Source organism: Rutilus rutilus (assembly GCF_951802725.1).
Source record: "Rutilus rutilus genome assembly, chromosome: 17".
NCBI classification, from domain to species: Eukaryota; Metazoa; Chordata; class Actinopteri; order Cypriniformes; family Leuciscidae; genus Rutilus; species Rutilus rutilus.
The window spans coordinates 33404534-33423218 of record NC_140230.1 but is presented as its reverse complement, the minus strand read 5'-3'; the positions used below and the strand labels follow the sequence as shown (position 1 = coordinate 33423218).

The window sequence follows — 18685 nt, the reverse complement described above, 5'->3', positions numbered from 1 at the left end:
AACAACAACAGCGTGCAAATAGACATTGCGCACTACACAGTTGTCCACGTCAGTCGCTTTGGTCACTATCAGAGGGCTCTGGTTGCTATGGCAGTACGAGCGGAAACCAGGGACAACGCGGATATGACGCCATTGACGGCGACAAAACGGAAATAAAGAAACGGGACGTGTCTTCGAATTAAATTACAAATTTCTCCTGGTTTGAAAGATGTTGGAAACAGTCGGGATAATGTAAGTACACACACAAAAAAAAAAATATATATAACATAGATTTAGTGATTTTTGCTATTTTTAAAGCAAAAAAAGTTACATATTGTGCCTTTAACAGATTAACAAAACGAAAGAAAAAAAACTGCGACGTAGTAAATGCTGAGTTTCGGTTCATTTTTGTGATGCACTCCACAAACAAGTTCACGGAAAGGAAACCGAGACGGCATTGAGCTTTTATGTTATAAAAGCACAATGTTTTGTATTGATTGTGAGTGTTCACAAATAAAAGTAAACACTTTTATAGTTTCGAATGATGTCTTACTCTTATGTATGACCATAAATGACGGAGTTGCAATTTTATGTCGATATTGGAACATGAACACAGCCTAGATTACATAGTAGATAATGGTTTAGCATACAAATACGTAACGTAGCAGTAGCACATATGCAAAGATTTGGATTTGTGTCGAATAAGGGGTAGGTTATGTGAGACCAACGCCGGTTTCTGTTTCACTTGAAATAAATTTGTTTTGGTTTGGTATTTATATACTTGTGTTTTTCTGTCTTGTTCTGTTCTGAATACTGTTAAATTGTAAGGATTTGTGAGGAGAACTAAAATCGCCTATAGCTGTGTTTATAGTGTTTATATTATGATTGTAAACATTTTGCTTTATTTACCGGTATTTTTAAATGTAATAATTAAATGCGACTTATGAAATAACACTAAAATTAGGTTTTCAAGAGGAAAAACAAACGTGTATCGTATAATTTTAACCATGCAGCAAGCATTGAAAAATGTCTTGCAAAAATACTTTTTAAAGCGATTAACTGAGTATTAATCGGTCAAAATTCGTACTGTTGGTTAATGGTTAACCAGTTAATAATGAGCACCCCTAAGTGGGATGTGACTTAAAATGGGTTGCCGGGAACAAACAAACAATGATAAATGCAAATAATGAAGTACTACTAACTATGTAATCTTGAATAGGCTATAGTTAGGATAGCAAAAAGAGAGAAGAAAACACTTTTTGAAGTTGACGTCAAAGTGCTGACGATCAAATAAATCAAATAAAAAACGACCCGGTTCGCTTGGGGTTCAAAACACAACTAATATTCAGTAATATTATCGATTAACCAGCACTGAAACTATCGGATGTGAACAAGTTTTGAACTGAATTGATCATAACTTTGCAACATTTATACTGTAATTGAACTGAACTGAATTAACATTGAACAGAACTGAACAGAATAATGACATTATTGTCTTCTGTAGTGCTAGTTTTTAGCTGACATCGAATGTTTCATAATTGATGAATTGGTGGTTATTTTCTTGCTTAATTCTGTGAAGCTGCTTTGAAACAATCTGTATTTTATGAAACATTATTAGGAATAAATGTGATTTGACTCGCAGTGAGGATAAACATGGGCTGTTTTGACCACAATGTGTTTTGTGCGGCGAGTTATTGGCTTCTAAGAGCATAAAACCATTGAAATATAATTACATTTTGATACATTGGGTTTGGGTTTGGCTCTCGGGTTTCCACCTATACTTCCTGTTTCCCACTTCTACTTCCTGTTTCCCTCTTCTACTTCCTGTATGTTGTCTCTTCTTAGTTTAATGGGATGTTGATGAGCTGACAAGTGAGAGCATGTCTTCATCTCATAATTCCTCCTTAAACTTGTAACCTGGTAATTTTTTATCTTCTCTCTGGCTTTCAATTACATGTCAAGTCATTTCCTTTGCCCAAAGAAATGCAGACGGTATCTGAGCACTGCAAAGGATGATGGGAAAAATGGGCATGTATCAGCGATGTGTAATAATTTTCATATATGATATTTTCAAACACCTGGTTTGTGGAGCGTAATAATATTCATATATATATAAAATATTGAATTGGCAGTTATTAAAAGTGTATTTTATATAAAACAAATAAATAAATTAAGAATATATTGGTATTGAAAATAAGTATTAATGTTCAGTTAGGCAGAAGCAGGGTTATTATTAACAAAAACAAAAAAGTTTTAATCAAGTTAAAATAAAATATAATATTAGATGAAAATTTTGAGTTGAAGCCCTAAAATTACTAACTGCAACTAAACTAAATAAATAAATAAAATCTAAAATAAAATATTCTACTAAACATTTAGTAAATATTCTACTAAATGTAACTAAACTATAATAAATAAATAAATAAAAAAACATACTTAAAATGAACTAAGATTACAATGGAAATATAAAAATAAAAGCTAATTCAAAATATGAATAAAAGCTAATAGTATAAATAATAGTAAAATAACACTTGGTGGAAGAATTGTTTGAATGTTGGCTTTTATTATATTGCTGTTATGGATGTTTTATTAAGCCGCTGGTCATTTCGATTCCCTTTGATAAAGATTCATGATTCAAAGGTGTAAAATACACACAGGTCATAAACCAGTGTGTTTACCATTTAAACTCATCTGTGTGTGTCGTCTCTTGAAATGACAGTGCAGGCTTCAGTGGTCAACCTCTGGAATGCATCTTTTGTCTCTGCATGTTTTCACAGCGTATTGTGTGTGAATAACCAGCCTTTCCGTTCAGCGACATCGGCCACGTACACACACTGCAGAGTTTTAGGAGTGAATCCACCAAAGTATCGTTTCATGTGAATGTGAATATGCAATACAGTACAATATGTAATAATTATTCTAACAAAAAAAATACAGTAAAAACAATAATACTGTGAAATATTATTACAATGTGAAACAACTGTTTTCTATGTGAATATATTTTAAATTGTAATTTATTTCTGTGATCAAAGCTGAATTTTCAGCATCGTTACTCCAGTCTTCAGTGTCACATGATCCTTCAGAAATCATTATAATATGCTAATTTGCTGCTTAAGAAGCATTTCTGATTATTTCTGTTTCTTTCTATGTATATCATTTCTGATATATTATGTTAAAAACAGTTGTGCTGCTTCATATTTTTGTGGAACATTTTTTTAATGAATAAAAAGTTAACAGAAAGAACGACATCGATGTGAAATTTTTACATTATAAATGTCTTTACTATGATGCATTCTTGCTGAACAAAAATTAAAGCTACACTGTGTAATTTAAGTTGATTCTTAGCAAAAAACACTGTTCTTTCAAAATGATATGTTCTCATTAATGTGTAATTACTTCCACCAACTAATCAAGTATTCTCGTAAGCGTAAAATCTGCCATTTAGAATACATACGAGCGAGTCGCTCGAATGGTGGCAGCCATGTTGCGCCTCCATCTTTAGTCAAAGAGGGACATACCTGGAAATTCAAGCTTCGCCTTTCGCGTTTTTAGACTCAGTGGCACCAGAGAATGTCTAATAAGGCGAGAACTTCCACTCAGTAAACTTCCGGCTTCTGAAATGGTTGCAGTTCCACTTTGATTCCATATGAGGGCGCTCACAGGACGAGTGCAGAATGAATGGAGGTCTATGGCGCTATACCCCTCAAAATCCACTTTTCTCAGGATATAATTTCTTGTCTAGTAATTTGAATATTGTATTCGAAAGGAGATGCAAAGAAATTACACATTGCTGGGTGTTAGAATAGTCACTTATTTGCTTTAAAAAGTCTTTTAAAGTGTCAATGATGTCATATACATCGTACGACCACAGATACTGCTTTACGCCAATCCTTCAGTCACTTTGGTGCTTTCGCGCTCTGCACTTTCTTTTCTCTCGAGGCATCGACAACACAGCTGACACAGGTAAATACGCGTGCTAGACGAGTTTTCGTTTTGTTTGTTTCTGGTCCCGCTTCGGATGCCATCAAGCGGTATCTCAGTCCTTCACTGACCAATCAGCGTTCATTAGCAGAATGCTAGCGTGTTATGGGCAACAACAACTCAACCTGTAAGAAATCGAAAGGACGTAAGTACTCGTTCATTCAACTTTCGACCTATAACCCATGTTGAACTTGCAAAACCTACTGAGAATCTGAGATTTCTCAACGGCAATCGGGTGAAAGAGACAAATTTAGCCGTCTAGCCCCATAGACTCCCATTCATTTTGCACTCATGGGCGATCGCCCCCAGTGGAACTCTGGTGGAACTACAACCAAAATTCGGTACAATAGGACTTAATAGGGAGTGACCAGGCTCTCCGTAGACGGGCTCTGGTGGCACCGTGACGAATGCGAGGGGGAGATTACTCGCGACTGCCGGCAGATTTGAAATAATACGGCCACCGTAGGAGTTAAAACGCCCTCGGAATGGGAGGAGCTAGAAAGTAATATTCAGTTGGTAGTCATAAACAATTTCACCGCTAGATGGGAGAAAATCCTACACAGTGTAGCTTTAATTTCTAAAATTTCTTTTTTTTAAAAGCCTTGGTAAGTGACCCGGACCTTATGAACAGTATAGTGTATGTTTGGAGCTGTAGTGTGAATGTGCATGTTTACTCTAGCCGTCTGTTTTTTATCCGTCTGCTCCTTTGGAGGAAAATTGCATTGCACCGATAAAACAATTGCATTCCCCAGAGGAGTCCCGTCCTTTGTGCACGAGGTGCGGCTGTGTTTATAGAAAACATCGATACACATCTTGACCTAGAAGAGGTTCAGGGATGTTTGTAAATCCCTCCGCTGCACCACAGCACAGATACTATTGACAGTAATGTCCCTCTTTAGTGTTTCACGGCTGATTAATTAGACTGCACTTTCCCACTCCTCTAGTCTAGCGTCACAGAAACTCTGCTTTCACTGCTGGGTGCTTAAACTGATTAACTGTCTGGAAAGGGCAGCGGTGATGGAGAATTGTGGGTAATTCCATGCAGATAAGTTGGCATCACACAAAACGGTGGCACAGATGCCCAGGGTGTTTAGATGACTGTTGTAGACACATTTTTCAGGATCATGAAAGAATCTCAGCTGCTTTAAAACTGAAACTGTTCCCGCAGCAGCAGCACGTTTGGCCACCGAGTCCAATTAATGAAATCACTGCTTTTTGAAACATTGTATTACACGCCACAGCTTTAATTCAATGCACTTTCTGTTCTCACTTCTTATATGTTGTTCATTTTAGTGAATCAGTTTCTATTTCTGTTCTATCGGTTGCATTTAGGGCTGATTTATGTTTGTTTAATTCACCCTCATTATTTTTGTGCCAAAGATTTTATTAAGAAAAAAAATTATTTCAAGAAATGTATTAACGGTGTAAAATTCTGTGCCGAAGTTTTTTTTTTTCAATGAAGAAAACATTAATTTCTAGAAAAACCATTAATGAGAACATTTTTGTGCCAAAGATTGTTTTGAGAAAACTTAAATTTTAGAAAAACATTAATGACATAATTATTTTGTGCCAATTCTGCCAAATATTTGTAATAAGAAAATACTTTCTAGAAAACATTATTAATGACAAAAAAAAATCTATAATTAAAAAATGTAAAATTAATAAAGACTAAAACTATCGATGTATCGTGGGTTTTAGTGTCCAAATGGTATCGGCCGATATTTTTTATGTGATTGTTATCGGCCCGATAAGAAAATTTGGCCGATAAATAATGTATTATTTCCTTCAGCTGAGACACTTCAGATGCTGTGGTTTTTATGGTTTTGAATTGCTTGAAATATGATTGGAATCACTCCAAAAAAGGGAAGTAGAGTTCAGTGCAACATGTGCAGTGCAACTCTGTTTTATAGGCTGCATAAAATAATAATGAGATCATTATAATTGTGTGCTTGGGACATGGCTTTTAATAGTGAGACTTTTGTTTTTGTAATCAGGCTCTCAAAATGTATATACAAATGTGGAATTAGATTTATGGGCCAATATATCGGTTATTGGCTTTAAAATATAAAGAGGTATTGTATCTGCCAAAAAATTTCATATTGATGCATATCTATGAGCGAAATACCTTTTTTTTTTTTTTTTTTTTTTTTTTTAAGCAGCTTGGTTTGCCTTAACTGAAGCATAACTTTTAGCTTGGTGAACAAAGTTAACACTAATTGTAAGATGACTGATGATCATTGTTGAACGGAGCGAGGTCAGAATGACGATTTCAGTCCAAAAACACATTTAAACATCAAGACACATTTCCCAGATTACAGCCTGATGCTGACAGACATGTCTAATGCTTCCGGTGAGTTCACTGCAGATTTTCCCAGCACGAGTCTTTATGGCGTCCATCAGAGAGGACCGGTCAGGAAGGAGTGGTCACCGCAGTAAATATGTCAGTGTTGAATGCTTTTGGGAGGGAACTGAACCACATTTAACATCTTTATGAACTTGATGAGTTCCTGCTGATGTTGCTGCTTTCATCTATGTGGGAGTTTATAGAGAGGTTTGCTGTTCTTCAGTCTTGGGGTTAAGGTTTATTCTCACTGTTTAGGCAATATTTTAAAGAAATACCAAGGCTTTATTTGTTAACCTATTTTATCAGCAATTCGATTGAAATCAGTTGACTGAACTAAGCCCTATTCGCATGGGATTAGTATTATCTGGGGACCTCGTGTGATTTAGAAATTACCCCCCCACATCTGAATTTCGTGTGGCGCATTTCGCACGGGATCAGCGAAGCCTGTGATTTTACTCGAATTTACTGACTTGTCTCCCGGATATGATGACAATAGGCTATTGCTTGGAAAAGTCTTGTCGTTATTACAGGTCTAGCTGTATGATATATCATAAACAGAAGAATGTTCCTGACCGCATGCTGCTATACATGTCATCCATCCCCATATAATATAATCATGGTTTTCAGCTTTCTCTTTCTGCAAATTGTATAGTTGTATGGTGTATAGCGATATGACCCAGCACCCAAAACACTATCAAAACACTCCATTCTTCGCGAAAGATGGATTAAAAAAAGCGCACAGGAAACAAAAACCTTGAAAAAATGATAAACGACCCGCCAAATCACAGAGATGCCGATTCGCACGGGACTAATATTATCACGGGACCGCGATGTTCGCCGAAATATAGTAGGTCATTTACGATTCGCACGGGATTAAGATCACAGGCAACCTCCGCAGTTATTACAAATGACTAGAGGTCACCAAGTAATACTTATCCCGTGCGAATACGGCTTTAGAGCCCATTTACACTGTAAAAAAAATTCATAGGATCTGTAACCACAATTTAAATGAATGTAAAAGTTATAATTTATTCTTTTAATTACTTTTTTTTTTTTTATAAGTTGAATTAATGTAATAAAATTTTCTTGGTAAAGTTATTTTATGTGTTTTTTAAGGCAAAGTCCTGTAAGAGTTTAATGTGGTTTGACGTTTATTTTTTTTGTAAGTAGTTAGAACAACTTAATTTTTTGTTTATGCTACTAATTATTAAGTTCCTCTAACTCAGTGTAGTTTGTTTGTTGAACAACATTTCATTCAAAGCTGTCATAAAAAAAAAAAAATTATATATATATATATATATATATATATATATATATATATATATAATATATATATATATATATTATTATTATTATTTTTATTTTTTTTATTTTTTTTGAGTTTCAATAAGATTCCATTGCAGTCAGCATGTTGTCTCACAAGGTGCCTATGTAGAGAGTAGGCAAAGCAGCTCTAGGTTTTGTAACAGTCACAGTATTGCTTTCGTGCAGAGCTTAATCATCTATTAGGAACTTTGACTCACTAGGCAAGTGATTGTTATGTTTTCTAAATGTTGATGTGTTGATCTGTTGCTCAGTGACCAACAACAGTCTGGAACGACGATGTTCCAATACCAGAGACGCCCTCATTATGTTCCATGTTTTTGGGGGGTTATTAAAACATCAGTTCTTCCACTGCCCCATCCGACTCCATCTCTAAATCAGTTAAAGCATGACGATTTGGAGAACCTGGCATTGATTCCTCCAGCAAGTCTCTTCTTGGATTGCATTATTTGGTGAACACAAGCGTGAATACTAATCAGTAGATGTTTAAATGGCTTTCTAACTCACTAAATGGAGCATACTCTTATACTCAATGTATATGTTGAATAGACACTGCTGTGGATTAGACATGAGCTTGACTTGTTGGGTGGGATGCTTAGCTTTTGTTTGAGCTGTGAGACTGATTGCTCTATGGGAAGGGCAAGTTGCTTCCTTCCTGATGTGGCTTGTCATGTCCTCCCTGGACTTTGCACTATTATGTTCTGATGGTTAAAAATGGAGTGTGAAATGTGTGATTTCCTAATGGTTTCCATACCAGCGTTGCTTTGGTTTGCATGAAGTCTCTCACTAGACAACCAGTAATTAATCTCTGAAATCTTGTGCTGGAGAGCAACATAAATGTGATGTTACAACATTTATCATTTTTATTTTTTTTGGTCTGTTTCCAAAGTGTCAAAAGTTCTGCCAATCGTGACTGGAAACATTGTAGCAAGAGACTCTTTTTTCGGAACATTCCAAATGTTTGAATTCCTGCAGTGACACTTGATTTCCTGCAGGTTCAGCATCTGCTGCGAGTCTAAAGCAGATTCATCATTCTGTCTTTGTGAGTGTTTGGTTGCACAAGTGATTGAGTCTGGGATAGGAATTGGAAGGAATTTTAAAATTCTGGTTTTGATTGTGAACAAGTCAGTAACTAAACTACATTTTTCAACCCCCACACCTACATGCATCCACATAAAAACCTGAGAAAAACACTGTAAGTAATACAATACTACAGCTTCTTAACCTTAACAGGCTTCTCTCTGTGTTTGTGATGTGAAGTCTCTAAACATCTTAACTTGTTCAGCTTCATACTGTCATCGTGATCAGGGTAGCACTTTATTTTACAGTCCTGTACCCCATTTACTTACAATAACTGGCTAATAACTAGTTACTAACCCTGAACCTACCCCTAAACCTAACCGTAACCCATGATGTTACCTTCTATTACCCAGTTCTTTCTTAGTACATAAGTACACATACTGTAAAATAAAGTGTAACTGAGCAAGAACTGATAAGAATGTAAATGTGTACCTTGAAATTTGGATAAAAGCGTCTGCCAAATGTAAATGTAAATGCATATGCTGACCCACTTCCCTTAATCCGGCTCCTGATGGTTTGATGGTAAAATAATAGTACGCAAACCACTGCATGTTGCTTTCACTGTTGTCTTGGTATATGCCCTGGTAATAGTTTTGTAGTCCTCACCTGAGCGATACCTTTCAACATGAGATCCCGTTGATGCTTCGGAAGCTCTGTGGACAATGGCTCTTGTAGTATCATGCAAGATGATATCAGAAAAATCTTACAACAACAGCTGAGAGTTATTTAGAGTCACTTCAGGTGAAGACAGGTGTGTACTATTTCACATGAGCGTGATGTTTACAGCCACATAGCCAATTGTAAAAGGTAGTGCACATTTATGCAGTTAGGGTATTTTTATCTTTTTTTCTTTGAAATGTGTCACTTTGGTTTTCAGTAGCGCTGCATAGGTTACACCACTATATAAATGTATATGGGCATTCAAATTCTACATACACAAGTGATATTATATGTTTATTGCATGGATGTTGTTCAGTATGTATACCACATACAGTTTCTCATAGCATGATATTTTCAACCTATGGCAGTAAGAAGGAGCTCCAGTGCTCGGGATCTGCTCAGTATCAGGGATGATTGTGATCATATGTGGCATTTCTGTGTCAGTGTGCACATGCTTAAGGCACATGTTAGGACGAATGCTACAAATGGTTACATGCGTTTCCCTGTTACAGCTCAGTGGGGAATATGTAGCGGGTGCACACCGAATCTGTGCGTGCTGTAAGCTCTAGTGCACGCAGAATTGTATTTTTGCTTTACATACTCTCAGCTCATACATTTGAATCCTTTCTGCAAACTTTCCCACAAAATCAAGTCTGTAGAATCACCTGGTCCTTCAAGTTAGTCATGTGTGTTGTCTAGGGTGATGTTTTCCCACTCTTTTAAACTCTACACTCACTGTTAAATTTTGTTCTGATGTTTCTGACAAACATAAACACACGTGTAAAAACATGTGCACATGCATTTTGCTTATTGCTGAACATAATGTATGATAATGCAATAGGGGAGTTACAATTAGTTGGTCCTGGACGGGTAATGCCAAATGCCTGATCTTCAGTGAAATAAAAATAATATAATTGTGCACTGCCATTAAACATGCATTTTAAAAATGTTTAAAATTAAGTGACAATACTTTTTTTTTTTTTAAGTACAGTAAAAGTAACTTTTTCAATGTATATGCATGCAATCAGTGACGGAAAGTATGTTTTAACACAGTTCTGTAATTTCAGCTAAGCAGAATCATGAATTTTTTACATTTTTCATTCAGGACCAAGTTCATTTATACTAATTGTAGTATTTTTATGAACCGTACTTTCTGTTTATCATATGTCTTAGAAGAAATAATTAAAAAAAGCATATTTATTTAGCATTTGTTTAAAGTAATCATGAGAGTATCGCATGGTGAGATCAGTATTGTGTATCAAACCAAATCGTATCGTTGGCTGCATCTCTATTCTTTTGTTTATTAGTATATATTATTTCGCAGAGCATGAATCTTCGGGTTGGATTGAGTTTGATGAACTGAAATAGAGAGTTTGAGCTGATTCAGTTGTGGTCCGAGCTCCTCTGGTTCTGTCCGCTCTGATTAGCGGCTGGACGTAACACTAGTTAGTGGCCCATATTCAGTCTCTGGACGTCTGTCATGCACTCTAATGAGGGGCTGGAGGCACAATGGCTCTGCTTATAAAAAACAGATTAGCAGTGGCACAGAAAGTGCAAACTCATATTCAAAATGTATGTGCTCTTTTGCCACAAAGCATTAGTAAGCAAAAATTTTGCTTTATTGATGTAATGTTGTTGTGTTTGTGATGTTATCTTAATTATGACTTCTGTTGTTGTTGCGGTTCCTTACGGTTTACACTAAGATATTATTGCTTTTTTTGTATTTTATTTAAATTTAGATTGTATTATATATAGGTGATGCATAATGTGTCTGTGTTTATCAACACAAAGACATTACGTTATAATTTAAGTGTTTATTATAGGTATTTTAACCAGTATAAATATATATACTAAAATATATTTGAAATACATTTATTATAAGTACACTAAAAATACATTTACATAATACATACCTTCATATTGTACTTTTGGTATACTAAATTGGTATTAAAGTCTGCTAAATCGGAACAACTCATTTTGTACTCAATGCACTTTAGTTATCCGGAAATAGTGCTAAGTATATTTGGTTGTGCTAAAATGCAACTATTGTAATTGTAAACTTCAGGTACACTTTAAATATCTTGCATTTAAAGACTGATATTATACAGAGATCATACTATCCTTACTTATAGTGAAATTAAACACATTTTAGGCTTAATAATAAGGAATGTGCATTGTGCAATGAAGTACTCCATATCAGTAAGTCTCAAACGATATGTCAGTAAATATGTTAATGGATTTGTAGTATACTTAGAATGAAATAAATGCATTTTAAATACATTTTGGTATTGTTTTTTTCACTAGGATGTGTGTGTGTGTATGTGTGTACATATATATATACACACACACACATATATATATATATATATATATACACACAAACATTAATATATATATATATATATATATATTACATATGTGAATAAACAACTATAGTATTTATCTAAATGTGTGTGTGTATATATATATATTTATATGTGCATTTATATATATATACACAATTTGGCTATCATATATAATATTTCTAAATGTATAATATATGTTTATATATGAATAAAACTAACTAACATAATATATATTCATATTTATAGTATACATACATACAGTGCGATTTGCATTACTAACTTTTGAAAATCATAAACTCTGGCAATGCTGGTATTTTGAGGTTTGTGTAGTGCCGTGTCACAGTGCAACACTAGTACTTGGCAGTCGACAGGCTCCAGTGCGGCGAGTGCTGGATTACTAGAGAGGGTTTGGCATTCTAGTCCATCTGAGATCCAGTCCAGGTCTTCACTGAGTCCAGTGAGCAGGTGATGGTCATCCGGCTGAACGAGTGCCAGCGTGGGCAGTGCCCGGGGCTGAAGGACGGCTGGGAGTGTAATGACACACAGCTCAGGTATGTTCATCAGCACAGAGGAGTGTGTATGCCACACCAATCCTGCTGAGGCTGATGGTACATACTTGAACTCTTATCAGCTCGTGCAATAAAACATTATCAGAGAGGGATTTTCCAGAGGCCTCACGTAACATCCAGAAACATTCAGTGATACTGAACGGTATTTTTAGCTCAATTGGCACATTAAAGAGTCTGTACTTCTAGTTTATAGCTTCTAAGTTTATACACGCAACATTTATCACTCTTTGCTGCACTGTCAAAAAAGAAGAAATTTAAATTTTACAGTATTAAACAGTACAGTAGCAACTTGAGTTTTACGGACTGAAAAACCAAAGTACTAAAATCTGTTTTTTTACCTTTATAATATGCTTATGAATACCTTAAAAACACAGATGGTAAAGAGAAAGTCACATTCCTATTCATTTCCTATTTATTGTGTATTTAGCATTTAGTGTCATACACACAAATACAAAACACCATCATGGAAACACACACATGACACTAAAATAATGCTATAAACACTCAATTAACAACATAAGATGTAACATAAAACCCTAATGTACATAATTCATAACTCGTACCATTAACCAATTTACAGGATTTTACTAATTCACCATTAAAATTATGATCATTTTTTTTCTGTGTGCATTGGTTCAGGCTTCACTTTTCTCAATATTTAAAGGGATGGTTCGGAGTAAAATCAACCTATAGGGTCCTTTGTACAAGTCCTGGCAGAAAGCGATGCATAAGGATGTAGTGTAACGACAAATTATAATTTTTTTCCGAAGTGTTGACAACTTAGCTAATAATTGTTGCAAACTGATACTACCAACAAAATATTAGTGCATTCCTGGAAATGGGCGTCGTTACTCTACATCCTTATGCATCGCTTTCTGCCAGGACTTTTACGTGCTTTTCCCAAATCACGGAAGTGACCTCGACGTGCGGGTTAGCGGTAGCATTAGCCATCGGTCAAGTGTTATTTAAATAAACTCCTGATGTACTTACAAACTTTCCAATGCCTCGTTTTATGAGTACAGAACCTATTTGTACTACTGTAGAAGTTTGGTGCCATTCTGGGCATTATTAGTGGGGTAATTTACGAGATACAGCCTTGGATCCATTAGCGCCTGCATTAAACCATCCGGCTGATATCTCTAAATAAGCTTTAACTTTAATAATGTTCGACCGAGGGGAAAAAAGGCTCGAGGTCATGGTGCAAAGGACCCTAGGTTGATTTTACTCTGAACCATCCCTTTAAGCTCTTCTTTAGGTTTTTATTTTTAGAAATCAAATCGAGTGTGTATGGGAAAGTCATTTGAGAGATTATTTTATTTTAGTTCTACTAAAGGAGCTTGGGAAAACATTTGTGGTGAACGGAGGAGTATTTTTAGTCTCTTGTGCTGGTAATACTAGAGATCTGTTCCAAAACCTAGTGAACTGCTTATGTAGACCTCATAGATGCGCTTTCTTTTTTCCAAAATCTAATGCATTACTGCATGAATCCACGTCCGGAGACGGCAATTCCATAATGCATTGCAAAGATCATCTTACTAGGTTTTGGAGATTGTGTTTTCATTTACCTCCACTCTTTTTTTGGAAAGGTGGTTCCTGCATGCAAGACAGTCGCATGCATTTTTTCCTTGTTGTCGTTGCATTTAAGAGAGAGAGAGAGAGGTTTTGTGAGATGTAACCCGTACCTGACCTCAGCTGTAAAATCCACAAGCTTTACTGAAGTTTGCACAGCAGATCTACTGCGACATTCAGGCCTAAATCTCTGTGTATTATGAGTCCATTCACATGTTCATCAGTCAGGAAATGCCACCGAACAACTCAATGAACACGAGCGTAAATGCAAGGAGACGGTAAAGACCTCCATTAATCAAGTCATTAACGAGGTTTGAAGGGGAAAGAAATGACCTGTAAATGAGGTCAGTGTCACAAGATGTGGAATGTGCTGGGAAATGTTCAGGGCACCTGCCAGTTTTAATAGAGATTTTCTTTCTTTTTTTTTTCTTTCTTTTTTGTTGTTGTCTTTGAACAAAGAAATTAACACTATAAAATAAATAAAAAAGATACTTTTGGAAACTTGACGTACTCATGCTTTTATACATTTTATGCATGCAGATTTTATGACTTCACATTAATTAACTACTTGGAATATTTGGACTTTTAAAAAATAATTCATACAATTTTTTTTTTTTTTTTTTTTTAAAGGGACAGTGCACATTAATCAACATGAGCACTCAAGTCCATCATGTAAATGTGCCAGATTTAGCCATACAGGCTATTTTTCATCTGTAGTCCCTGGCAGGTTGATGGCAAAATCCACAAGTCCACAAAACATATAAAAACACATTCCAACAAGCATAACCATAATCAAAGCATATTAATACAAACACAGAATGACTTTAGATATAAGGAGACAAACACAAGGCACTACTCCAAATCATGAACACATAATTGATTATCCAATAACCACTGTTTTATGGATGCAGAAAAAGAAGTAAAAGATGTAATATTTCTTAATTTTGCAGGTATTCCAGGCATGTGTAGCTCTATTAGAAAAAGCTGACTGCCCAAAAGCACTCCTTCTATATGGTATTATACAGTCCCCTATAGCTCTAGTAGAGGAGTTAGGCCTATGATTTTGTCTAATAAACTCACTAAGTGGAGGTGGGGCCATACCATGCAAAATTTTATACACAAGTAAAATATCCGCAAATTTAACAATGCAGGAGCATTTAAAAAAGAGCACCCATCATGCATTGCCATAATAGGATTGTTGGTGGTGTTTTTTTCACTGTTTCTGTCTCTTTATTTTAAGGTGACGTATTTACGTTGTACAGGGTGGGCCATTTATATGGATACACCGTAATAACATGGGAATGGTTGGTGATATTAAAGTCCTGTTTGTGGCACATTAGTATATGTGAGGGGGCAAACTCCTCAAGATGGGTGGTGACCATCACATATACTAATGTGCCACAAACAGGACTTTAATATCACCAACCATTCCCATGTTATTACGGTGTATCCATATAAATGGCCCACCCTGTACTTACTCAAATAAGTACTGAGTAATCTTAATTAACTACACGTACTTACTATAGAATTATGGTTAGGGTTTGGTTTATGGTTAGTTGCTTGTAATTATGCATAATTTACTGTGGTAAAGTGTAACTACGTCAACTTAAAAGAAAGTGTTGCCGTTATTTGTTGTGTTGATGTAAGCTCATCTTCATTTCATGATGCTTGTTGCTTTTCACTGTTATTGAGAAGTGTTGCAGTTTGTATGTGTCTATATTATACTAAATTATTAAACAAAAAAATTGTTTATACTGTATTATCACATCTTATGTTCTTCAGAAGCAGAGATTCTCCGTTTTAAGAGTCTTAGAAAACCATTTGTGAATGAAATCATGACAAGTGAAATGTGTTTTAGTTGGTAATTGATCATTTGCTGAAGGAGAAATGTACACATTCAAAAGTTTGGGTTGAAAGAAGCCTCTTCTGCTCACCAAGGCTGCATTGTTTTGGGATAAAAAAGAAAGTAAAATCAGTAATATTGTAAAATATTATTGCAATTTTAAAAGAGCTGTTTTCTATGTGAATATATTGTAAAATGTAAGTTATTCCTGTGATCATAGCTGAATTTTCAGCATCATAACTCCAGTTCAAAGTTGATATTCCAGCATTTATTTGAAATATAAATCTTTTGTAACAATATAAATGTCTTTACTGTCACTTTTGATCCATTTAATGCATCCTTGATGAATACAAGAGTACATTTTGTTGAAAAAAACCCCTACTTACTCCAAACTATATATATTTTTTCTTTGCTGAATGAGCCATTTCTGAAGAAGGTTTACATGGGTCAATTATTAATGCCTTGTAAAATAATGCTGTTGATTGTGCGCTTTGTTCTTTATTTGTCTTTATGGTCCTGATGTGCCACTAACACCTCGTCACACTCAGAAAACAGCCAAAGGTAAGACACATGATTATCACACATCTTTATGTGCATATTAATATTTAAACAATTTTCATATTACAGCTACAGCAATATAGTTGTGAATTACTTCTGTTCCATTTTTTATGTCTCATCTGAATAGGTCTCATCCTAGGTTTACTTGATTATCCATACATCTTTTTTATCATGTTCAAATATGAGTATCAAATATGATCCATCAGGCTTTGGAGGAATATTTATTTGTTCATCTCAATCATCATTCGATTGCAGTACATTATATAACTACAGAGCTTTGATCATAAAACTGAGCATTTAATAAATATAATTTACTAAGATTGCATTTCATGTAAGTAGTCTGTAATATAAATATATCATATATTTCATCTTTTTGGCCATATTAATATGAGCAACTGCACCAAATTGTATATTTTTGCTCAGTTTGGGCCTGTTAGTTTTTTCCATAATCTAACTTTATCACACTATATGAGCCATAAAAGCCTGATGTGTCAAACATGATACTCAATCAAAAACACATATGCAAACTTAATTTTTTTCAAATATATTTTAGTTTAAAGGTTCAATAAACTGTCCCATTTCAAAAACAGAGATTTTTCTGACATATGTCAGGATTTACATGGTTAACAACACGCTTTTCACATTAAAGTGTTTCCACATGCAGTCAAAGATGCATTTGAGCTCCTCCATCCTTCCGGTGGGTCATCAGAAGGGGATAAGCGTCTGTGTGAATGTGTCAGGCCTCTAAGATCTCGTGAACAACCACAAAGAGCTACAATGTGTGAGGCAGCGAGGGACACACAGGGCCAGTGTGCACACATTCAAAGCTGCATTGTTGCAGCGCTCGTCTCCCTCTCTCGCTCGCAGACGCAGCGCTGCCATTGTGCCCGGCAGACCGACTGCAGTGCAGACTAATGCTGAGCAACACCATTCCAGCTTTTTCCCTTTTTTTCAACCAGTGACCCAATCAGAAGCGTAGTGCCGATTACTGGAAAGCGTTTCTCCGCTTACGCCAATGAACAGAGAGAGGAAATTACTCAAAATGCACTGTGCCGAATTCACTAACTGTTAAACCTGGCTCTGTCTATACAACTGTGCCATGCATATTTAAATGGAGTTATTGACATGAATTTTAATTCAAATTCTCCTCCTTTCCGTATAAGATTATGTAGACTATATATATAGATATAGATATAGATTGCACTTTAACACTGAAGTCAGCGATATTACACGACTAACATTACTGTTTACTGGATAAGCAGAAATGATTATTGGCCTGAACTACTGAATAGCTGTTTTTTAAAGAAATTAATACTTTTATTCAGCAGGGATGCATTCAATTGATAAAAAAGTGACAATAAAGACAATTATAATGTTACAAAATATTTATATTTCAAAATAAATGCTGTTCTTTTGAACTCCCGATTCATGAAAGAATCCTGAAAAAGAAAATGTAACATAGTTTTCCACAAAAATATGAAGCAGCACAACAGTTTTCAACATTGATATTATAATACATTTTTCTTGGGCATCAAATAATCACATTAGAATGATTTCTGAAGGATCATGTGACACCGAAGACTGGAGTAATGATGCTGAAAACTCAGCTTTGATCACAGGAATAAATTACGCTTTTAAATACATTACAATAGAAACCCCCTTATTTTAAATTGTAATAATATTTCGCAGTGTTTACTGTTATTACTGATCAAATAAATGCAGCCTTGTTGAGCATAAGAGACTTCTTTCAAAGACATTTAAAACTCTTACTGACACCAAACTTTTGAATGGTTGTGCATTAACTCCGACCGTGAAATATCAGCTGATTAATCGTACATAAACGCGTACACTTCAATAAATTTGAAAACTTGTTTACAATACACTTGTATTCAAGATAGTCAAAATTATATTCAACCCGTCCGTCTCTGAAAGCAATTCTGATTTTTTTTTTAAATATTGAATTGAATTGAGTGAATAAATAATTGCAGAACTATTTTTGAAAAAAGAAAAGTGCATCCGGTCAGATAATTGGAGATATTTATTGTTATTTCCTCCTCTTCAGACTGACGTTCAGAGAACGCCCAGTGTTCTTCACGCGTGTTTCCAGTGTTTTGGCTCTCTGTTCTTAATCAGAGAACATTTGGGTCAGTCTGATTTTACAGATGAGAGAGTCTGTTTCCCAGTGATCTCCAGAGAGAGAGAGAGAGAGAAAACTCATGCGCTCATAAAACATGTCGCACTATATCACTGCAAAACACGTAAAACAGCTCATCCTTTACCAAGATCGCTTTTCTTATTCAGTCAAAATATGGAAACAATATGAATTTAAAAGTTAAGAAAGTCACTCTGAAAAATAAAGGTATTGGCATTTATGGTTTTTATTCCACAAAAGGTTTTTAATAGTGGAAAAAGGTTCTTTAGATTATTAAAATGT

The 18685-nt window shown here is 35.2% G+C and overlaps 1 protein-coding gene across 5 annotated transcripts in view; it reads left to right on the top strand.

Annotated features, from left to right (window-relative positions):
* Nucleotides 1-18685, top strand: part of kif13a (kinesin family member 13A) — a 70540-nt gene that overhangs the window by 4976 nt on the left and 46879 nt on the right. For all 5 annotated transcript variants that reach the window (XM_084386191.1, XM_084386192.1, XM_084386189.1 and 2 more), the window contains exon 3: nt 16242-16254. In XM_084386191.1, coding sequence (XP_084242317.1) covers nt 16242-16254 — 13 coding nt within the window. The remainder of the gene's footprint in view (nt 1-16241; nt 16255-18685) is intronic.